This window comes from Ursus americanus, chromosome 1, assembly GCF_024610735.1.
Source record: "Ursus americanus isolate L20-20 chromosome 1, mUrsAme1.1.p, whole genome shotgun sequence".
In the NCBI taxonomy this organism is placed as follows: domain Eukaryota; kingdom Metazoa; phylum Chordata; class Mammalia; order Carnivora; family Ursidae; genus Ursus; species Ursus americanus.
The window spans coordinates 50,619,382-50,643,744 of NC_142127.1; the positions used below are offsets into that span (position 1 = coordinate 50,619,382).

The 24,363-nt window shown below is 42.9% G+C and overlaps 1 protein-coding gene across 8 annotated transcripts in view; it reads left to right on the top strand.

The window, feature by feature from the left end:
* The window catches only part of RAPGEF4 (Rap guanine nucleotide exchange factor 4), a 272,967-nt gene that overhangs the window by 189,624 nt on the left and 58,980 nt on the right, over positions 1 to 24,363 (top strand). For all 8 annotated transcript variants that reach the window (XM_045779703.2, XM_045779734.2, XM_045779717.2 and 5 more), the window contains 6 exons: positions 489 to 542; positions 853 to 959; positions 4,662 to 4,783; positions 6,334 to 6,517; positions 20,619 to 20,703; positions 22,504 to 22,564. In XM_045779703.2, coding sequence (XP_045635659.1) covers positions 489 to 542; positions 853 to 959; positions 4,662 to 4,783; positions 6,334 to 6,517; positions 20,619 to 20,703; positions 22,504 to 22,564 — 613 coding nt within the window. The remainder of the gene's footprint in view (positions 1 to 488; positions 543 to 852; positions 960 to 4,661; positions 4,784 to 6,333; positions 6,518 to 20,618; positions 20,704 to 22,503; positions 22,565 to 24,363) is intronic.

Consider the following 24,363-nt stretch of genomic DNA (forward strand, 5'->3'; position numbering starts at 1 on the left):
TTTAAAAATTAAAACTTTTTTTCCCTAAAGTACAAATTGCAGAAAAAAGAATTTTAACTGCATGACAGAGGATGCAATCGCTCATTTCCATTCTAAATCAATACTCTATCCCTATCCTCTGAGATAGGTCATTTTAATCTCCTTACATGTTTATCTTGTTTCGCTTTTTCTTCTGCTCTGATGTTTGTTATGCTTTGAGTAGATATTGATTCCCTTCTCATTAAGCCTGCAAACATCTAATCATTCCTATCTGTTTGGTTTTTTTTCATTTTTAATAATTTATATTTAAATTTTGGCAAATTGAAGGTCTAATTTTGCCCTTTGAATGCCTCTGCATTCAAGTTATTCAGGCAGATTTTATCTCTTGTTTTTTTTAATTCTATTTTGAGTTTTATAAAAATGGATGTTTCTTATTATCCCCCAACCCATAATTTTCTTTAGCGAACTTTTTGTTTAATTTTCTTTTGCCTTAACATTTTATTTTTCAGACACCTCTCATTGAACCTCACGTTCCTCTTCGTCCTGCTAACACCATTAGCAAGGTAATGGGATGTAGGTGGGTTGATGAGCCGTCAGAGCTAGCTTCTTAAGTAACCACTGGAGGTGGCCAATATGTCAGAGCATCACATCAGGAAACCTCGGATACATTTTCTAGACACAATAAGTATTCAGTGTGTTTCAGTTCTTAAATAAAACAGTGACATGTCAGACAAGTGAACAGTGTAAATGTGTGAATGAGTTGCATTTGTTCAAGCCAGAGTCAGAAAGTGATTTAAGTATTCATCTGGTTTGTTTTCCTTCTATAAATTCTCCTTCTTCCTCTTTCTCTCCTTTTACCTGATTAAAATCCAGGTCCCTTCAGAGAAGATCCTCAGGGCTGGAAAAATTTTACGAAATGCCATTCTCTCTCGAGCACCTCACATGATAAGAGATAGAAAATACCACCTAAAGACATACAGGTATGTGCAATAATCCTAAAGGCTCTGGCCCCCTCAGATTCGTGTCTAGTGAAATTGGAACAAACTTGTGTTTTCTTGTTTTCCATCCATGGGCAACTTGTTTTATAATCCTCCAGGTTCTGGAAGATCTAAGCTTGTCTTTGATCCCTGCTTAACTTTAATTATCCTTACTATTCCCAGCAGTTACTCCTAAACTAATTTGCTTGGGCATTGGTTTAATTGTGATGAACAAATTTTAGTTTATGTTTGCTAGTGTTTTTTTAAGGAAATTATTAGATTTAGATGAGATTGAGCTAACATTTACTGAGCATTTATTTGAACTTGAAGGCCTCTGCCAGGCCATTTTTCCATACATTATCCTATTTCATCCTTACCACAACCCTGCTGGGTAGGTGGTAGGCCAGTTTTTAGATGATAAAACTGAGGCTCAGAGAGATTAAATAGTGTTCCTTGTCCAAGTCACAAGTCTAGTGGGTGGCAGAGCCAGGATTTAAACCAACCAACCTTGGTTGATTTCCAAGTGCAATGATCTTTTCATTCATTCATTCATTCATTCTATCATTCATTCATTCCACAACTGTATTAAGTACCTACTGAGCACCAGATGCTATTGTGTTCTAAGTCCCAAGGATACAGGAGTGAATGCGATTATACAGTGTTCTTTACAGAGTTTATTTTCTACTGCAGGATTTCGTTCTAGTGTGCATACAGTGAAATATACAACTCTGTATCACATCTATAATCATTTAGTAAAAGGACTCATGATAGCTGTCACTGGAGTTAAGAAAGTATTTAGTTGAATCTTCTGGGATGACTGAACAGTGGTAGGTAAACTGAAGATTCATGTCTGATCTTTGGCTTTTGATTTTTTTTTAATTCAACAAGGATTTAGGAACTGGAATGGCCTATGTATGGCACACAAGCCTTCACTCTCTCTTTGCACCCATGGATCACCCTCATAACCCTCTTTCAGCAATCACTCAACTCTCACATTTAGCCTAGACATGACCTCAGAACCCATCAGACTTGGCATGAGTCAAAACCCATTTGATTCACATGAATCAAATTCATAAGGCACAAAGAAAAGCTAGATTACAAATTTTAAAGTTATCATGAAGGATATATATCTTTCTAGTGACTATCAACTATGATAGAACCTGTAAAATTAGACCTGATTCACCCTATAGCAAACCTTCAAGTACATATGCCTCAAGACCCAGTCTCTTTCCCAAGGACAGAGATGGGAAAACATGGCAGAGTCTTCCTCTTTGGATCACTTTTTCTGTACTCCATGCGACCAAACACTGTTCTGCCTGTGCTTGTCATGAATATGTTTACAAGACCCAAACTGACAGTATATTTGTTACATTAACTGGCCTCTTCTTGGATAGAATTTTGGAAATGAGATGGGATTTGAGAAACACTTTAGTCTTATCAACAGGACACATTCCATTTCTTAAGACATTGTTCATCTAGCCCTTTTAATGTTGATATTTACTAACTACCATTTTGAATGACTGCATTTGGAACTCTCCAACCCTGGAAGTTCTTTCTTTAGGGATCCTGTGGTCTCTACACACTGCTATAATTTTAAAAGAAGTAAAGGTTTAAAAAAATCATGTGTCACGTGGTCCCAGAGAGAGTTGGAACACTTTAACTCATTAAGTGAATCTCAAAATCTCATATGGCTGCAGGACGTTTTTCTAAGTCTTTATTATTTTTTCCCTGACTTAAGATGTGACTATGCTTTTCCAAGTGTTGACTTGCATTAGGGAAATTCCATTAAAATATGTCATCTTTGTGACAAAATGGAAACCAGGAGTCAGAAACCATAAACTCTTTCTTGCTCCATAGTACTAACATTTTAGGTGTTGTGTCTGTTCCACACCCTATTACACAAATTAATGATGTGTTGGTAATAACCCATGGACTCAACTGGAAGCCGAAGGGATGATTTCTCTTTTCAGTATCCTAGTTTGAGTTCCTTGCTCCACACCTTGTACTTCCCATTTCCCTCTCCTTCCTGCTCCCCACCCGCTTATGTCATTGCTGCAGTATTAGTGTTGAAGTCTCCCCACATGCAGTATGATCCCCAGTGATCACCATGCTAAGGTCTGCTGTCGATTCTAAAGTGACTAAAGATCATTCATGGAGAGGAGACCCAGTGATCCCATCAGCTGCAAGTGGCACTGCTATGTGTCTTTGTCCTGTATTCTGATGGCAGGATTCTCATACCCTGTACAAGGGCCCAGGTGCTCTGGGATCATCTCAGTTCCTTTTAGGAAAGATAATCATCGAATTAAAAGCCACATGGAATTTTTTATTCTTTTATATGACTTTTCCCATTAAGAAATTCTCAAATTAGAAGAGGCATGCTTTGACAGGTCATATGTTCAGAATGAATAGTAACTAGGTGCCTCCTTTGCTCATTGAAGTTCTTTATGGGGGTGTAGACTGTTTTCAGAGCAGCCCTGGAAATCTGATGGCCTTCTTAGTACATCTTCCTTGTGGAATATTCCAGGGTCAGACCTCAATCAGGGCATCCCAAGAGCTTGGACAGATCTCATAGTCCCTAGAATATTAGAACTGGAAGTGGCCTTAGAGGCCATCTTTTCCTTCTTGTTTTTTTACAGATGAGAAAGCTGAGAACGAGAGAATTTAAACGATATGGCCACATTCACATAGCAACTAACCAGCAGACCCAGTGTTGTATCTCATGACCCCCCCCCCCCAGGCTAAACTTCTTCCTAATGTGCACAGCAGCAGGAACCTCCTCCAGTTTAAACTAGAGAGGAGCTCCCTGAGCTCGACCCCAGAGATGGTGCCATCCTTAGCAGGAAAGGGGAGGCCACCAGTGACACAGACCCAGCTGCTCTGTGACCTCCTGCGCTGTCCCATGGGATTCATTCCTAAGGCTTCGAGATTCGATTTCCACCTTTGAACCATCATGCCGCAAATACCTGCCCTTCTCCCTCACCCCACCTCAGTGTTCCCTCGTGTATGTGTGTATAATTATATGTTTCCCAACTAATACATGTAGTTTGCCCATCCCGACGGACTTACCACAGAGGGGCAACTTGGGGATGAATGTGTGACTATTACAGAAAGCGTGTGGAGCTCCTCGGATGACAGGCTCTGCAGAAGAGCTGATGCTCATTACATAGGACTTTTTTCAAAGAGATTTGCATCGCTAATTGCTTGTTTCTCCCAACACCCCTCTGAGGAAGATCAGTAGTATTACTTGAAAATATAAAGTGCTATATAATTTTGCACTTATACAGCGCCTTTCATGGAGCACCTCCAAGTGCCTCACAAACATTAACTCATTCCTCACAAGGCTCAGGTGAAGGAAGTCAGAATTTTGTTTTGCCTTCATCTTACACTGAGATTTTCTGGGACCTGCTCAGGGCAAAAGCGTTTCTGGCCCTGGGATTAGCTTGCTAGATAATGCTCCCCATCTCGTGGCCCTTTAGTCTCCCCTGGAGCTGCAATCTGTCATGCTATTTCATTGCTTGGAGGGTTCCCTCATGAGCTGAGTGGTTTTACTGGTCTGTACAAAAGTTTGAGAACCGGAGGCCACACCATTCTGTGCTTTGTTGGCAGCGACACCTCTTACGGTGGAGGAAGGTCTTTCAGAAGCCATCTCCCAGCCTTCATCTGCAGGGGGGTGACTTCCCACTCTTTGTGTCCCCCTCTCCTTAGGCAATGCTGTGTGGGAACCGAGCTGGTGGACTGGATGCTGCAGCAGACTTCATGCGTTCACTCCCGGACTCAGGCTGTTGGCATGTGGCAGGTGCTGGTGGAGGACAGCGTTCTCAACCACGGTAAGAAGAGCCACAGTCCCGCAAAACCCTCGGGAAGTGTGGAGTGCATGTCCCCACTAAGTTGTTGCTACACTCCTACATGGGCAAAAGAGAAATGTGATCCCCTCAGGGGCCCGCAGAGCCAGCATCTTCATCTAGCAATACAAATGCAGCGAGTGGAGGCTATTGGTTGCTACGTTCCCCCGTTGTGCCTTCCTAACTTGGGAGAACATATGAAGGGAAAATGAAATTGCAACCCGAGTGCATCAGTTCCAATTATGTTTATTAGTTTGCGTTCACGGTTCATCGATAGTGTGCTTATATTCTGAGCATAGCAATCCTGATGTGGGGGCAAAATGGAGAGCAATGAAATGTGTGGCTGGGCTGATGGCATGAAAGAAAGTAATGAATTCAGAAGCTGCCTTTTAACTGTGGTGTTATCTGCGAGAGCCAATTTGTGTGCACACAGGATGACCACATTGAAGATCAGGAATGTGCTGGACAGTTGAGGCCCCCGATTCCTGCAGGGGCTGTCACTGGGCAGGGCAGCTGCTCAGGACTGGAGTGGAGCTGGGGTTGGCATGCTTGTGCCATTTGCTTTAAGACCACTTTTCCAAAATGACAAACTATTAAAATCTTTCGTTTAATTTAACAACACCTGAGAATTGAATGATGGCTTCACCAGTGTTTCTCAGAATTTAATGTGCATACGAATCATCCTAGGCTCTTGTTAAAATGTAGATTCTGATTCAGCGGCTTTGGGGTGGGTCTTGAGGGTCTGTATTTCCAACACGCTTCTAGATGATGCTGACGCTGATGTTGCTGTTCGGATCATGTTTTGAGCAGCAAGAATCTACTATTCTCTTCATCTTTTGGCAGTTTGGTGCTCCGTCCTGAAAGGGGGCTTAAAAGCTTTGAGATAGAGAAATGAGAGATTCTGAACCAAGTTCACTGACTGTCCTACCGAGATCTAAATCTTTTTCTTTAAAAGAAACAAGAGAAAAAAACTTTTAAAATTAGAACTGTTCCTTCTAGGGTTATATGACCTAGAAGCTTGGTCTAGTCAGTTTTGTTCAAACAATTAATTTTGCTCTATTTTTCCCTCATGCAGACAGCCATGTTTACAAACAGCACATGAAAGAAAGACGTGAGTCCTGATCCCTATAAAGTAGGGTTGTTTAAAGTCTGTACTCAGAAACCATTTAGAGCATGATCTGGCAGTTGGTTATTTTCCTGTTTGAGACACATGTCCCACATGCCAGAAGATGTCACCAAGGCCATTTTTGCTGGTCAGAGTGCACATCTCAGAAAAGTTGGCAGGCTCTTCTAAGAAAGTGGTAGGGTGAGCGAGCGGGAGCGGGCGGGTCAGAGAGAGCTGCGAGGGGCATGACCGCAAAGGGGAAGTCGTGTCTTCCAGCTGCTCGGCCCTGGGCGAGGTGGAGTGAGAGCGGTGAGGAGTCTCACCCCTTTGCTGTCATTTGGCTCTCTTGCCCGACACCATCCATGTGCTTCTGGTAAACGCGCTGTGAGGCAGAGGGACACCAGCTGACTTGCCTTCATGTTTCACGTAGTGGACCAGGAGCACCATTTCCAAGACAAATATTTGTTTTATCGATTTCTGGATGACGAGCACGAGGATGCCCCTTTGCCTACTGAGGAGGAAAAGAAGGAGTGTGATGAGGAGCTGCAGGACACCATGCTGCTGCTGTCGCAGATGGGCCCTGACGCCCACATGAGGATGATCCTCCGGAAACCGTGAGTGAGAGCGCGGTGGCGCCCCCTGCCGGTGCCTAGGGCCATGGACGGTGCACAAGCGCGCACTGGGGGCCACAGGGACCAGGCTGATTTCAAACGTCCTGGCCTTCACCCAGGGCCGAAGGAGAGGCTCTGAAGGGGTGACAGCAGTGTTTGTCTCCCTTCTATTTTATTTTTGAGTCAGATAATTACATTTCCCTTTTGCATGAGTTAAAACTGTACAGATTTTTAGTGATTGGTTCAGAATGTCAACACTGAGTCTGCCTATTAACCGACCTTTGGGCAATGACAAACAGAAACTGCTCGGTTTCTATGCCAGATTGCGACAGCCCCTTACTTTCTAATGCAAGAGGACAGAGGTCATCAGAACCATAGACGTCATGCCTATGCTTGTGTTCATTCATTCATTCAACACATCCTTTCCTGCCGTTCTGAACCTTCTGCTCTTCAGCTTAAAGATGCGTTCCTAAGAGAATACCACTCCTCCCTTAGTGCTTCCAGGCCTCCTTCCTACCTGCGCAATGCTCTCCCGTCCATCTCAGCCGAAACCCTTCTCACCTTCAGTAACAACCCATCAGCTACGCTGGAGGGTTCTTAATCAGGTGGATTCAGAAAGAACGTACTGAGCCGCTGTTTTACGCAGGGAGCTCTCCCGGCTGCTCCGGGGCATACAGAGAAGCATATGCCACGGCCCCACGCTCAGGGAAAACTTTTCAATAAGAGATGACTCGGCACTTGGTTCTGAGGCCACCACACACGGACTTATTTTTTTTCTGGGAATAAAATGGCCCTCCACCCTGTGACCAGGGCCAGCAGCCGTGGATGTCAACTCTGAGTCACGGGCTGGGCCAGCCTCCATTTATTAACAGGTCTTGACAAGAGCATTAAACTTTACATGTCTTGTGTGTCCACTGGGCACTTTCACAAGTGCCATGTCCCTCAGACCAGCTTCCCTACCACCCGCCCCTCAGACCGACTTACGGTACTTCTCAGTGCTCCGATTTCCTTCCTTCGCCAGATTTTGTTTTTTTGTCCTGTTATGTCCGCTTTGTCAGAACTTTCTTTTGAGTCTTAATGTCCACCACCATGTGTACTAAAGGCCTGCCCTGATCCCAGTTAGCACCACCATTTTTAGCTCTAGAATATTGGTTCTAGTTCGGCCCCTTTGGCCTCAAAACACTTTCTTCAAACAAAAATTTTATGGAAAAATCCAAACCATCAAACAGAAAAGCCAGTACTTCACTGACCTAATTATGGGTAGCATCCAAGAACCTCGCCCAGCCAATGTATGCTCTATCTGCCCTGAAGGGTCACGGCAGGGGGGTGGGGGGTGGCTGAGGGGACACCAGAGAATCATCAGGGCGTGGAGAACTCAGAGGAACACCATTCTAAACCGTGCTTGCTTTCACACCAGCCTGCGTCCCCTCTCCCTTCCCCACACACCTTTGTCCCATTGTCTGGATCCATCCCCTTCTTGCTGCCACTTTCATTCAAGCCAACACCATACAGCAGTTCTAAATCACAAGTGGGACAGCCTCCTACGGGGCATTTGGACATGTGGGACGATGTTCTGGTTGCATCAGTGCATGAGGGGGCACACTTCTGCCATTCACTGGGCAGTAGCTAGGACCAAGGGATGCTAAACATTCCCAAAAAGACCTAGGACCCTGCGAAATAAGGAGCCGTCCTGAAACTAATGCTCCTGTTGAGAAATATTGCTGTAAGCTGTGAGTTTCTGAAAGGCAAGAACACATCTCATTTTACTTCATGCATTCATTCATTTAAGAAATATTTGATGAGCACCTATTTTTTCTAGATACTATGTTAGTTGCTAAGGCTGAAGCATCAAATAAGAGGGTTGCATCTCCTTCCTGGAGCATTCTGCCTAGTCCAAGAAACAGACCTTAAACAGTTGTGCAAGGAATCATTTTATCCTAGCCATAGTACACGCTACAAAGGAAAGTATGGTGTATATTAATAGAGTATAATATGGAAGGGAGGATTTAATCTGGCGTGGAAGTTAGAGAAAGCCATATTCCTAGCTCTGTGCATTCCACCCATCAGTAAACCTTTGCTAAGTGAATCAATGACCGAATGAATATATAGTCCCAGCTAATGTGCCCTCAGCTCTTAGTTGCTTCAAGGAGAGCAGAAATGCCATTCGAGTCACAAAGATTTTTGAGCATGGGCCAAAGAGGTTTTTTTAAAAAAGTAATAAAATGGTTCCTGCCTTTGGAAATTTTATAATCCAGTAGGGGAGGCACTCCCAAATGAGATTGTGATGCAACAAACATTTATGGAGTGCCTGCTGTGTGCCAGAAACATTCACGCTCATTGCTTGATTCACCCTCACAAGAGCCTGAGAGCTGGTTTCACGAGTGACCTTAGAAATAGGAGCCTGTACTTGTGCTTTTTTCCTTCTGTGCAGCGCTGAACTGATTCTGCAGAGATTCTTCAGAGAAAACTACATTGCACAGGTTGGATTTTTCCAATCACTGGAAAGTACAGGTTTCACCAGTATTCCAAGACACATCATTTGGGTGCCCTTGGGATTTTCCTATCTTTCCAGGTTTCAAAAAACTACAAAATTGGAATCAAACTGGTCGTTCTTCTGACTTAGTACTGTTTTTCTTTCTGTTGGAGTGACAGCCCCCAAGAGATAGGAAAGTGAAAAAGAAGGAATCTAATTTGGGGAACAGACTTTCAAACCCTACACATATGTGCGCACACATACATATACACACACACTTTTTGGGGGGTGGGGGGAAGTCTGATAATAACTTTTGGAGCTTCTACTTTATTTTATTTAAGTGGAAAGAAAATATGCTTCATTGATCAAGAATTGCCAGTATCACTGCTATCCTTAAAGAGACCAGCTGAGCACTTCGCTCCTGGAAACTTGAGGGCATGGAAATGTTGACTTTTTACTGCCCAGACAGCCAAGTCATTAGCAAATGTGGAGGCATGAGATGCATTGGCTCCATATCGACCGGGGCAGGACCCCCCAATTTTTTTAACTCAGCACAGCTGCATTTTATAATAGTCACCACTGCCAGAGAGGCTGCAGAACTCTGATAATTACTGGGAAAGAAATAACACAATATTCTTTGATGAGAAGATTACTTTGAGAATTTGATTGTATAATGAAGATGTTGCTTTGAAAGGTACTTCCCATTGTTCTGAATCTGAGACTCGCTAGCAAAAAAAAAAAAAAAAAAGTGTCACTTGTTTTGACAGGCTACTTAGAAAAATTCTCTGTTTATTACATTAACTGCAGCATTTTAACTGTCAAACTATGAAAGAATGTTCTGTAGTTTAAAAAACAGAATAGAGCTTCAGGGGAAATTTTTTGGCATACTCTTGTTGCTATTGGTATTGAAAAAAAAAACATACATTCTGAATGTGAAATTAGCTTTTTATGTGGTGGCAGGCAGAGTGACTCACAATGCCCATCCTGGTTTCACAGGTGCAGACCTGGATGGCATTGGGGGGCAAGTACTATAGAACAGTGACAGTTTGACGGTGCTGTTGTCGTAGCTCGCAGCCATCAAAACTCAAATGAGCTCTTGGAGCTAATTGTTTTGATTTTGCTTTGTTTATAAGTCTAAAAACAAGAGGTTACCCTGCAGCAAGAAGATACAGTGGAGCCCTTGCCAGTAGAAATGTTCCCTCTGCTTACCTTTGAGCAGAGACTTTGGATAGGGGTCCATGGGCAAAAAGATGTACAGTGACCAGGTAAACAGGATGTTATAAGCTCAGGGCCCACTGGATAAAAAGAGGCTTCAAGGACACAAAGAAGGCTCTGGTCGTATGTACATGCCTCTCAACCTCTTCTTCCAAGAGAAGTGAGATATGATGCCCCACTATTTAGCATGGTCTATCTGAATCCAGCCTAAAGGTGGAGGGAAATGAAGTAGATGCCATTTGCCAAATCTAGTTCTAGGTAGGTCTGCAATTCTGAAATTCCCTAAAAGGCTAGAAGCTTAACTAGTTTAGAAAGGGATAAGTTAGTTGGCCTGAGCAGAAGGGAGGCAGGAGGAAATATATATGTGTAAAATAAAGAAATAATATATAAATATGTAAAATATGTGTAGAAAGATATGATATATGAATATACACACACATACACACACAGAGAGACTTCTTGGCAGATTCTGGAATCTTCCAAATGGGCCAGAAACTCAGAAAGTTGAGTTCATTTATTTCATGTGATGAATTAGTATTTTCTAACATATGCTATAGGGCATAAGTTTAAAAGGAAACAATTTAGATGATTAAGTGATATGAGAAAATACACAGTGGGAGAGGGGGTGTTAATCTGGTCAGTTGGCTGCATCAAGACTGCCCCCCACCTGCTGTTCCACACACTTGCTCTAGAGGGCACTTGAGAGGCTGTGAATTTTCTCTAAATTAGTAGAGCCTCTTTTAATAGGGTGTTTATCTGTCCAAACTGTTTTTGAGGGTGTGAAATTTGAAATCCAGATAATTATAGGGAAATTTGTTTCCTCAGGGGGGCCCAGATTAAGAAGCCTAAAGTCAGTGGTGCCTAAGGTTTTGATTTCTGTTGGGTTATGCCAAGAAATGTTCAAAGTTATGAAATTCATCCTCAAATGCAAATCAGATGAAAAGCGAAACGTGACTTAAAGATCCTAATCTTTATGAAATAAGAAATTCACTGTGAATCTTTTCTTTCACTGCATGACTGCATGACAAACTTTGCCTTTATTGGGGGGGGGCGCTGAGGGGCTTTTTATTGGAAAGATTGCTGTGCTAAATGAAAGCTTGTAGAATTTACAAGAAGAAATGATTGCATTAAGTGGGCCATTTCTTGGATTTGGATGTGTTGCCTCTCCCCTATGAAGGCAATTTACTACTTAACCCTCATGTTTACGTGCCCAAGCAGCTAACCACTCGATTACTGCCACTGAGATTCAGATTTGGGAGAGGGAAGATGGATGTAGCTGCCCATTGACAGTGTAAGGTTCATTATAAGATTACCTCAAGATTTTAACGACTTTTTATTGTTAAAGTCAATGTGTTCATTGTAGAAAATTTGGAAACTACTGAAAAGAGTTAAAGAAAAATAAATAACACCTGCTATCACATCTCCCAGAGATAATTACCAACATTTTGGTGCATGTCCCTCTGGTTATTTTCCAATTTCTAACTTTTTGCCCTTAATAATATATTGTGGTATTCTCCCTTAATCTTAAATATTCTTCAAGGATAGGATTTTTAATAGGTGCATAGTGGTCAACCCTCTGAATGTCCCTAATACATTCAGTTAGTCCTTGTTGGATGTTAGGTTCATTCTCAAGCCCTTTCTTAACAGCAGCAAAAAAATAATACTTTGGTGCTCTTTTTCCCAGAACAAAGAAAGAACTCCTAGCCTGACAGGAGTGCAGGGGTGGGACTGAGGCCAGAAAGATGTCAGGAAAGTTCCAGCAGGGAACAATAAGCTGTTTCACACTGAGTGAATGCCCAGACCAAGAGTGCTAGTAAATGTGACTGGCGAGTTAGGCCCAGGTCAGATTGACGGGGGTCTGCTATGCACTCTGTGTGCACTGCATAGTCTTTTATAGCCATTTGGGGCACCAATGAAGAACCTTAAAGGGAGGTGTGGATGGTCAGCTTTTCAGTAGGTAGGTTTCTCTGTTATCTATGGAGAATGCTGAGACTAAAGACACGATGCCAGATATTGAGTTCTTTGAGGTTAAAAATTAATTCTATTTTGAGAATTTAATGAGAGCATTTGAGATACATGCATCTGACCCAAGAGACTCGCTAAATAAAGTGAAGGTAAGACTGAGCTCCAGAACCCTGAATTCTAGTCTTACCAAATTACCAATAAGTACCCAACAGCTCCAGATTACAAATCTTTTAAACTCTTAAGTGAGTTTAATAATACCTGCTTACCCTCTTTCAACTTCACAAGCAGATTATAAACAGAAAAGGAAATGCAATTGTATTTAATCACAGCCGGCATTTATTGAGCACACATGTGCTAGGGACTGTGCTCAACAATGATCTCATTCAATATTTCCAATAGAACTGTGAGGTAGTTATTCATATCATCCCCATTTTATGGATTAGGAAACAGGCATAGATTAAATCACCTGCCTGTGTTGGACTCAGGATTTGGTGCAGGTCTGTCTGGCTCCAGATCTGTGTTCTATACTGTGGTCGATCACCTTTCTCAGGCCAAAAAGAATTCAAAATGGCCTCCTGGGTTTATTCTCAGAGCATTGATGAGGAAAGATGTCATGGGTACTTAATTTAAAAATAATTATTACAGACTAATCTCATCTTACTCAATTATTACCTTATAGACCTGAAAGGAATGCAAGTGTTATCATCTACTTAGAAAAATATTCACATCAACTCACTAGCCAGGATTACAAACAAAACTTAATAATTAACATATGAATCACACACTATATATAGTGACCTTATATACCTCCCGTCCTTGAACCTCAAAATAACTCTATGAAATGAGCAGGACTTACGTTATTATCCACCATTTACATGTGAAGAAATTGAGCTTAGTTGATGTCAGGTGCCGTCCTTGACACCACACAGAAGTGTATGTGGCTGAACTAGGTACGGAGTCCACGTGTCTGCTTACTCCAAATCCAAGTTTCATTCCATTTTTTTCCCCCATGGAGAATATTCTTTCCTCTATTAGGTTGCTTCAACTTCATCCTCTCTAGTGTGTTTACTGAATGAGGAGTGAAATCCAAAGAAATATGGATAATCCATGTGTCTCTGATTAATTAAGAATTAATCTTTGCAAGGAAAAACTAATAATGCATCTACACAGCACCTCCTCAAAAAACATTTGCATTTTCTATCTGAGATATATATATGTATGTCATACACAAAGGCAAGCAAGTAGCTATCCTATCTGATGCCAACCAGATTTGTTTTTCTCAACTTGCTGCTTAGGTGTTTTAAAGGAAAATATTTCTACTTGCACCTTTTCAAAGGTTTAATATTAAACTACTAGCGTGTCCATTAGTAACCACTTTTGCTAGAAGAATGTTAGGCATATTCAGTTTCTGTTTTGGAGGGGGACATATTCAGTTTCTAAACGTGAAAAACCTTAAATTACATTGTCCTAAAAACATTTAGCACTCAGGGGCTTTCATTATGGAAACTTACCCCATATCCTGATGGGGATGACTTCATTTCTCAGAAATATGCATAAAACATCTGCTCTTGACTGCAATGGTAGACTGTATTCATTTCTAACCTCACAAAGAAGGAAAGAATCCCCATGTACCCAGGCATTGCTATCAGAACTAAAAAATGCCTAATCTCATCTGAAGTAAACTTAAAATGTTCTTTCTGGGTTAAAGATAAGGCGAAGGGGTGGTGGTGTGGCGGGGAAGTGAGCAGACGGGGCGGGGCAGGATACTTTGACTGTCCAGTCAGCAGGTTCCTGGAATGGCTCTAACACTGAAGATCTAATTCTTAAGAAGTGAGGGTCCTGGGAGGGGAAGAAAAGAAGCATGTTTTGTTGGTTTATTAGACAAGAGGGTGGGAAATGACACCAAACTTCCTTTAAGGGAAGTGGAAGAGGTAAGACCTCGAGATCTTAAGAGTGTTGGGAAATGATCCAAGTTTGAGAGATGACTTAAAAGCTGGACAGTCAGGTGCGATGAGGTGGAGTGTTGCAAGAAAAATAGTGTTCCCACCCCACCCCTCAGAAAAAAAAATAATACAGCATTTCCTTTATTTTGAAGCACGACGGTGGATAACTAGATCTTTATAGCATTGACTTTTCTGGGTATTTTCCCCACACACCAGGGAAGAGGTCTATTAGACAACAGGTCTAGGAGAACTGGGTTATTTACTTTCTCACCCGCATATTTTACCACTGGCCACGCCAATGTGCTGCTTGGTGTCCGGACGAATCCCTCATTTTATCCACGTTCCAATAACTGAGGAGCTCCATCTCTGACCTTGATAAATTCCTTGATAAAACTGTATTTACCAGCAGCTTCCAATATCACCTGAGCCCTCCCATCCTTTAATGTATAAACTGCTTCTCCATCCATCCCCGTTTATTATCTTGTCTGTAACTAGACATTGCTGCCAGAATGCATCCCCTGCAGAAACTAGGCCTTTCCACAGCAGGATCCGACAAATCCACATCAATGTGGCACCACGCAGATTTGTAAAGAAGCAGGGATGCCTAATATCTCTCCCTGTGACATCTGGAGAAGGACAAGTAAAGACCAGGTACATTCACCGGCTGCCACTCAGAGCAGCCAGAGAGTCAATTCACTTCCCCGGCCTCATAGGTTACTCTGTGAAGGTGCATGGGAGTTCCCTCCTCCTGCTTGGGGCACAGTGTTCCCTTGACTCTTGAAAGCCAAATTGCCTTCAGTCCTTGGGACCCTTTCATTACCGTTTGAACAGGCTGGGGTCTGATTTGCAGGATCTCTTCTCCATTTTTTTCCCTGTCACCCCCGTAAAGACCAAAGCATGAGAGGTGCTTAATGCCACTGTTTGCCATGAGAAACCTGCTTTTAAAATGTGACTTTGTTCAGTGATTGTGGTGGGGAAGGCTCACTTGTAGTTGTTATCAGGTGCCCTTTGGTGGGGGGGTGCTGGGGAGGGTTGCAGATCAAGATCCAGAGTAGAGAGGTGAGTCTTTTCTGAAACACTAGATGGCACAGCAGCTCTGAGCTGGCGGCCTTGGGAGAGGCTGGGCTGGCTCTCCGTCGTTGCTGCCAGGAACATGGAGATCCGCCTGGGGTGGGAGAGGGGCTACTATTGTGATTCACTTTGGTGAGCAGAGGTTGGCCACTTGTGCTCCAGCTGACCTCCTCCCTGGACTTCCCTCAACTTTCAGTCCTAACGATAGGTTGAGGCCCCAGGAACATCAGTGAGTTTGCTTGCGGCAAACCTCTCACAAATGCTTTTGTGGCTTTGCTAACTGGGAATATACTCATTTTTTAGAGTAAGTCCGCTCACACCTTGCAGTCCTGACTTCTGTCACCTCATTAAAACATTTGTTGTAAACAGGACCGAAAAGTTCACTGCTACCTGGGTGGATGGCCAAATGACAGTGGCTTCCCCTGTGATTACATTGACCATGTTAGACCACGGGATTGTGTTCTTTCTTTCTTTCTTTCTTTCTTTCTTTCTTTCTTTCTTTCTTTCTTTCCTTTTTTTTCTTTTCATTTTGAATGTTATTTAGGACTCAGAGACTAAACTGTTTTTAGGCTTTGTTCCATTCTGTTTCAAATAGCTGCCATGCGTTTCTCCACAGCACCCAGCAAGTTCCTGTGGAAGTGTCTGCTTCTCTGTAGTGGTTATCGGTGAATGGAGAACCAGGGGGTAGACTAAGCCACCATGTGGATTTCTGAGCAGGTGTGGTCTGCATCCCCAACAGAGCCGCTCCTGAAAGCAGCAGAGGCCATGGTTCCCGGCAGGCTTTGCTTTATGAGAGGCACGTGGGGGAGCAGGCCGGCTGAAGCCACCCCCTTCCTCCCATTAGTTGCCAGACTAAGGAGGATTTCCCAGGAATGGACCCTTTCTGGGTATTTCCCTCTTGAAAGAGCTGCTACTCCTTTTCCTCATCTGTGCCTGGGCATCTGTCTTCAAGAGCAGGTCTCAAGTTCGAGCCTGGCAGGAAACTCTGCCACTGCCTCCTACTCAGTGTGGGGCGTGGAAAAGAGGACCGACTGCCCCCCGACCTGAGAGAAGCCGTCTTTTGGTGAACCGCTCTGACCCTCTCCTGCCTTTGTCTTGTCTGTTGTCTTCCTCCTGTGGTAGTTTTCTGTGAGGATGGAGCTGTGGTGGCTTCCAGTCATTTCTCAGACATTTTATTCCTCTCTGCTTTCTGTCACCCAAGAATTCCTAAAACTCTCTGGTCTCTGCCCGTACTACTGGTTTGTGGTTTGTGGTGAGGGTGATGCATGTTTGTTTTCAGTGCTGTTTTGGATTTTAAAATACCTTTCCCATCAGACCGCTAGCATGGCAGATAAAAATATGGCCAAAAAGGGCTGAGCCCCACAAGTGCTGCTTGTCTTCGATGGTCACCTCGCTCCAGGCTACCACTGATCTTTATTTAGTTAGACTGAGTGACTTCTGCTGGTCTAACATGGTAATTTCCTCCTCACAACTGGATGAATAAAATCTGTAACCCTGCAGAAAATATGTCTTTCCTGTCATTTTACGGGATTTGGAGTAAGAGGTGAGGTTCAGTATTCTCATCCTGTGTCCCTCTCCATTATGAACTATCTGCCACGACACAAACATGTGCTCCATCAAAAGTGAACTGTGTCATGGGCACCTCATCTGACTTCACCTTCATTAGGAAGGACAGCAGAGCACAAGCCCCCATTTCCCTCAGGCCACAGAACAAGAACTGGTCCACAATAGTACTGCCTTTTTCCTTGGGCAGACCCTGAATTCAGCGTGAATTATAGGAACATGTGTGTTCATTCATCTGATGAGCTGGTAGTAATGCCATCCTGCACTTGTGCTAGATTTCCAATGTATTGATACTTTGTGTATGTTAACTCATTCGATCTTTATGACAACCCTGTTTATTATTCCCATTTTACAGATGCAGAAACAAGGCATTACAGCAATCCCATACCTAGGAAGTTCCTGATTTAGGTCTCCAGTCCAGTTTCTGCTTCCAATCCAATGCCCTTTGCATGACCAGATGCTGCTTCTCTTGAAAGAGCAGATGAGAGTTACGGATATTTAAGCATTCTTGACAGTATGTTGTAATTAACACAGCAGCAGGACCATGTGTCATGGAAGAATAAGGGTTGGAGAACCAATTTTAGCTGGGAGAGCTGACATCTGAGTTGGGCTTGCAGCAGAACAAAATATAGCAAAGAGAGGAGCATGTGGAAAGTCTGGGAGGCACGAAAAAGCCTCACATGTTGGAGGAATGCGGAGGTGTCTGGTGTGGCTGGAGCAGAGAGCAGAGCTGTGAGGTAAGGGGTGAAGAGAGGGGAGACAGAGGAGTCCGGAAAAGTAGATTGAGATCTGCCTTTACAGAACCTGGTGGAATGATGAGGGAGCCTTTCTGGACTGACTGAGCTCGTGGTACCTGTGGCTTCTTTGGGAGGAGATGGCCAGGAAGCTCTTGGAGCTCAGGAACAGCATCTGTTCGGAGATAAAGATTTAGGTCTCAGCATTACATAGATGAAAGTTGGGTTTTTTTCCCAGGAAGAGAAGGTAGAACACACCAAGCACAGAGCTGACAGCAGAACCTTGGGGCTTAGCACAACTCAGGAAGTGAACAAAAGAACAACAGACCAGCGAAGGCACAAAAAGAAATACTTAGGAAAGCAGGGGAGAGCCAGGAGGAAAGCGGGAGAGAGCCAGAAGGGTGGAGGGCAGCAGCAAGGGGGAGAAGGGAGCTCCAGGCGGTGCTCAGCGGTGTGGAGCAGCAGGGAGTTGAAGAAATTGCAGAAATTCTTTAAATTCTTTACCATCTTCACCTCTCTTCTCCCACACTCTGGTGCAGGTCCTAAGATGACCCAGAATGGCTCAAAGGCAGCCTTGAACCACTGTGTCAAACTTTGAGGATCTGACGGGATTCTTCATCATAGGTTTTAACTCTTGGATGAAATAGAACCATTTTCATTTTATTTTTTATTGAAGTATAGTTGGCATACCTAATCAGTTCTAATATGGTGAGATTTATAGATTCTAAAGGCAGCGCTTTTTTTTTTTTAATCTGCAAGCGTTGATCGGTATGGAGTTCACATCAATAATATTGTCAACAGTCCTCCTAAACTCGGAGCTCTGCTCCCAAAAGTCCAACTTTGAATCTGTCAAGATTTTAGAGCTAAATTCCAAACTTTTCTTTTCCCAGCTGAGTTTTCTTCCTCCCCATGGAGGTGAGAATGAGACTTGGCAACTGTTTTCCCTTTTAGCCAAGCTTCTAGGAGGGTCCGTGCTATTTGCAGCGGATGTCAAGTAGCAGGAACAGCAGGGCTGCTCCTCGTGCCGAAGAGCCGTAATCCTATTATGCCTACCTGAGACTTTCCCAGTAGCTGCCTCTGCTGTGAAGATGGACTGAGGTGACTCAATTGACCTTTAAATCCCCAAGGGTCCCGGTTTCAAAATCCCCAGGTCTAAGTCAAGTAGTAGATGAGGCCCCTTACTAAGAAGGCCTGGCTCCCTTAGAGCCCCCAAGGCCACAGCTTTCTCTTCGGTTCTTTGGACCCCATACTTCCTGAGTTCCATCCGTAAGCACCAGATTGGTGCACAGTGGTGTCCTTCAGTGGTGACCCTTCACAGGAGGTGAAGCTGCCTGGCGTCCCCCTGGATCAGGGATTTAATACCTGTCCCTTGGAATAGTCAGGATTAGGAAACATATCCTCTGTTGATGCAATAAAAGAAGGATGACATTCTTTTGTTCACATCAAAGCTGCCCTTGAGAAGGTGATATGGAAGGTACGCAAAGAGCTTTCTTCCTCCAGTCAGCCACACTTGGTCTGCCAAGTCCCTCGTGTTATGTATATAACATGGTTGCAAAATCCTTTAATCCGGTCACTTGTTTTAGAATATTTACAATTCAGTTTTGATTGCTCAGACTACTTATCCAATAACTCAGAGTTTCAGAGGTCATTTGCTGACCCAAATTTCATACTTTATCTGTAAGTTTAACTTCTTAAGCAAGGGCTTTGAATATCACTTTGCTGGGTTTTTTTTTTTTTTTCTGCTTAAATAAATACGCAGGTACCTTCACATTCACTATTTCTTTAGCTCTCACACTTCTCTCAGAAAAGTATTGTCCCCAATTTACGGATGAGATTGACACTAATGTCACATGGCTGGTGAGTGGTTGCACTGAGCTTAAAACTTGATCTTCAGATTCAAAATCCAGTGCTCTGTTCAGTACACCAACACCCCCAACTTTATTTGAACAAGCAACACTTTATAAAATGTAACATAATTAAGGATGAAGCACCATCAGTAGCTCATTAAGGTTTAAAGGTTTAACATACAGTAACATTGAGGAATGTCATAAATTGTTGAAATTTTAGGACAAAATACATAAAATAGACTGATGGTTATTTAATAGGTAACATATATGACTGCACCAATTAGCTAAGAGTAAATGCTGCCTGTCCATCCACATAGCACTTTGAGAATTAATAACCCATTTGTTTGTTTTTAAGTTTCAAAAACATATTTGCCAGGGCTTCTTATATTGCAAACAGCAGTAAAAGCCCCAAATTACTGACCAATCATATCAGTTATCATTGGTGTATAATTAAACACTATTAGTGAGTCCAGAATAATCACAGACACAAAAGATGATTAGGAATCCACTCAATCCTCCCATGCCAAGATGTCCATAACACCCTTATATCCTGTCCTTAGGGGCAGGTTATTATATATTAGTTTTATAATAATTTATAGAAAAAAACTGTAGATACAACAGTGATTGATATCTCGTGGATGGATCCATGGAACAGATTTTGGGAAATGAGAGTGTATACCTTCCTTCTCTCCCTTTCTTACTAATCTTGGACACAACTATTTGCCTTCTGCTCATCTCATGCCCTCACTTCCTCAGGGACAAGTGAGAAGATGTTGAGTCTGTATTAACCCTCTATTTGAGCCCTGTGCTAGAAGCATATTACATAACCCAAAACAGTAGTGACAAGAGCATTATTCTGTTAGGCTAAGGCATCACACGGGATCCCAGGGAATTTGGATCAATCATCCAGTTGATGAGATCAATTGTTCCTAGTTGTGTTAAAAGACAAGTTTTGTAGTTATTGATCCAGATGGTAATGAAAAGCAATTTTTTAGAGCAATCATCACAAAGTGAGAGCTAAGTTAGCCAACTATAACGTGAGTGGAGTTGTTCCTCCCTCAGATGGGAAGGGAAGGGTATGTGTGCACATCCTTCCATCAAGGAACACATTCATTTCAAAAATCCCTTTAAGGATTTTAAGGCATGATCTTTCCCTCTGTCAATATCTTTTTACAGAGATTTCTCCTAAGAAATCCCCTAAACACATTACTAATCCCTGAATCCATTTCTATATTTAAAGCTTTTGCGATGACTTTTTTCTCATTGTTTTCTTTCTACTTTTTTTCTTTGTAGACCTGGCCAGAGGACTGTGGATGACCTAGAGATTATCTATGAAGAGCTCATTCACATTAAGGCCTTATCCCATCTTTCTACCACGGTAGGTTGTCTCCTAGTTGAGCATGTCGGGGAGGTGGGGTGGTAAGGCACTGTAGCAGTGGAGGAGAGTATTATGGTATGGGAGTGATGGTGAAGGAATGCCTGAATTCTACCGCATAAATCACCCCTACTCTCTCTCATGAGATGCTAAGGAAGTTATACCCAAGAACAATCCCAAAATGGGATCAAGTATTATCACGTTGTTATCCATGTGCCCTAAACCCTGAAGCAGTGTGAGTGAGTAGGACTGAAGAATGTACTTCATCCTTCCAAACCTGAATCTTGGTTTGACAAGAGAACTAGGCCTTAAGAAGAGCTCTGAGACCCTTCCATGAAATTTAGAGCCAGAAGGAAGAAAGACAGACGTCAAGATGGCCTGTCTTGGCCCACAGGGCCAGCTTTGCCCAGGTTTGCTGCCCTATTGAGAAGGAAGCAGAGGGTTTGAGAGAACATTGCTTCAGATTTGTTAGAGCCCAGTAGCAGTACCCACTCATGAAAAATGGCCCCATCGCTATATCTGACTCTGAATGTTTACGTGATTAGGTTATTTAGGAAGGCAGTGGACAGAAATTTGGCCTCTGAGCAGGGACAGAAACACCTCCTCCCATAGAAGGAATACAGGAATGTAATTTCCAGGTAACACAAGTCTCCTATATGCTAATAATTCAGTAAGAATAGTAAATAGAAGTTGTTTCAGTGTTCACAGATCATGTTCTAAGGCCCCTCAGCAGTATCTCCATGCCTAATCGGCGTTTCATTCCCAGCTCACTAGATGGCGTCGTGCCATCACTTGGTTGCAGTGCCTGAGGTCCTTTGGCGGGGGGCGGGGTCAGGTCTCCTGAGAACAGTGAGGAAATTGCTTTGCCACAGCTCCAAGCGAAGGACTCCAAACACTTCCCCCTTCAACTCAGATGGAGCTGCCTTCCCATTCCTCTCCTGCTGCACTTCTGGGGGTCTGGAAGCTTGCTTACCTACCTACATAGGCTAGTCAGGGGTGTGGTCTAGCCCAGCTGCCCTTCCCGCACACCATTGCCCTTGTCATCCTCACAGGTCTAGTGCCTGGACACCTCAGCTGGGCTGCCCCTGCACATGTAGGCATCATGAGCTCATGCTGTAGAGGGAAGTGAGGGGAGACCCCTTTTCCCTACCTGTGCTCCAGGTTCCCAGCATGCTCCTGCTGTGACTTGCCCAACTTGGTGGAATTGAGAGGACTGTGGGGAGTCTCCTCTTCTAGCTCAAACCCCGGGTACCCAGGCATTATGGGAAATTCTCAGGTCACTTCGTTCTTAGGAAGATAGAGCCAAAATTTGGACCATAATTTAGAATTTTAAAATAATTAGCTAGGTAGGAATATAAATCTGCTCATACATTTAGGCTTAATTATTCACCTTGGCGACATTGACTTTTCCAACACATGGGTAGCGATGCATTATGTGCGATGTAAGGAAGAGCCTCTCACAGCAACAGAGTCCTATGATATTGTAGGTGCTCTCCTTCCACCTTCCCACCCAAGATGGATGACTGGCAGAGAAACCGGCTAGTTCTGACACGTGAAGCCATGTTTTAAATGGCTTCTGGGGAGATTGTCTTGTATGAGTTAGCCTACAAAATAGCTTTTGTCAGAGCCTTAAGAATCTGGTGGCGAATATCGTGAAAGTGATTCTAGATGGGAGTAGCAGCCGGCAAAGTGGGGGATGGCTGTGCGGGCAGAAGGGCACAGTCGGCGCTGCTTGGAAGGAGAACAAGTCCCGCCCCACCCCCCAAGTCTGCCTTTTCCGAATTCTTTCTCTTTTTCTTCTAGGTGAAACGGGAGTTAGCAGGTGTTCTCATTTTTGAGTCTCATGCCAAAGGAGGAACTGTGTGTAAGTAAACGCAATGGAACATTGTGTCTGGCGAGCCTCTCTCGAGCACAGGCCATGGGAACCTGACTGCAAATGCTTTCCTTTTTTGGCCCCAGCTCAGACTTAGGCGGTTTGGTTTCTTGGGGACCAGCGTTTATTCTCAGCATGCGTCCTTTCCGCTGCTGCACGCTGGTTTTCCAGTACCAGCTTGGTACCTCTTGCCGGCCTGAGTCCCTGCTTGCTCCCTGCCGATTCAAAGCAGTGTTTAAAGCGGGGCGGGGTGGGGGGGGGGGATGCAGTGACTTCATCTGGGAAGGACCCTACGCAGGACCTTTTCACAATGACTTCACTTCAGTTTGGTTTTCGGAGAACAAGTCTGTCACTCAAGATCCCTAGTTAGAACGATAAACGACCCTGCTTGCTTTTTCTTCTCTCACTTCCACAATCAGCTCCAAACCTGAGAGAATTTCTTTGCCCCAGATGCTAATGCAATGCTAGTATATCATTATCTCTCCAGAATCCAAGTTCCTTAGTTCTGTGCTGGTATTCTGAAGCAAGAGATTGAAATTTGATATTACTAAATGTGAACAAAACTCTTTAGGCCATCATTTTCCCCAAGTTCTACAAAATCACTCTTGACGAACATGGTTCATGGTCTTCTCAAGTCTCTAATCTCCCATGGAAAATCAGAAGACACATCAGCATCGCTAAGGTTCTCAGAAATTCTGCAATAAAGAAAAATGTTCTCTCCATTTTAACTGACACTTTTTAAACATAGTGAAACATAGGGCACTTTTTTAAATGGTCACCTGTCATGTTTTCAAGAGATATTCTTTGGAAAACCTTGCCCTTTCTTCAGACCATGTTAGTCAAATAAGCAGGAACATGAATCATAAAAACAAAAAGTTATAAAAATTACGTTTCAAAATGTTTTACGTTTAGTCACCAAAAGTAGTATTCCTAACATGGATGTTTATTTTGGTAAGAATGTTTTTTCTTTGCATTTTAAAGGTTCACTTTAGTATTTATTATTTTTATCATCTCTGATGACTTACAATTTCTCATTTATTTTTTTCATTCAAACTCCTGCTTGTTTTCATCTTATTAAAAATAAATATTTAAGTATGGCATCTGGATGGCTCAGTTGGTCGTGTGTCTGACTCTTGGTTTTGGCTCAGGTCATGATCTCAGGGTCGTAAGATCGAGACCTGCATCGGACTCCACACTCAGCACAGAGTCTTCTTGAGATTTTCCCTCTCCCTCTCCCTTTGCCCCTCCCCCTTCTTGCTTGCTCTCTCTCTTAAATAAATAAAATCTTTAAAAAGAATAGAGATTGTTACAAGCACCTTTTTCATCTTCATCAAACACTAACATTATACCATTTTTTTTCATATTTTCTAAAGAATGAAATTATAGATACAATTGAAGACCCCTTGTTCCTTCCTTTATGTCATTCTTTTCTTCCCTCCCCAAGGTAACTCCTACCCTATATGTAGTGGGTGTCATTGCAGCCCATTTTTAAATAATATGTAGATATATATCCATAAACAATATGTAATGCTGATTTGCATGTTTTCAAACTTCACACTGGTGGTCAGATTACTTTTAAAAACTATTTTCTATAGCATAATAAGTTTTGATGAATTGTGGGGGGATGTTATTTATTGCTTTAAGAAATGGATTGCTGATGCATTGCTCTCTCATAAATTCATATCTTTAGAGCATAGCAAATAGCACAGTATTTCTGTTCCTTTCACATTCTATAGAAAAGGAGATACTATTCCATCTGAATAAGTTAGTATTTGCCAGTAATTTTTTTT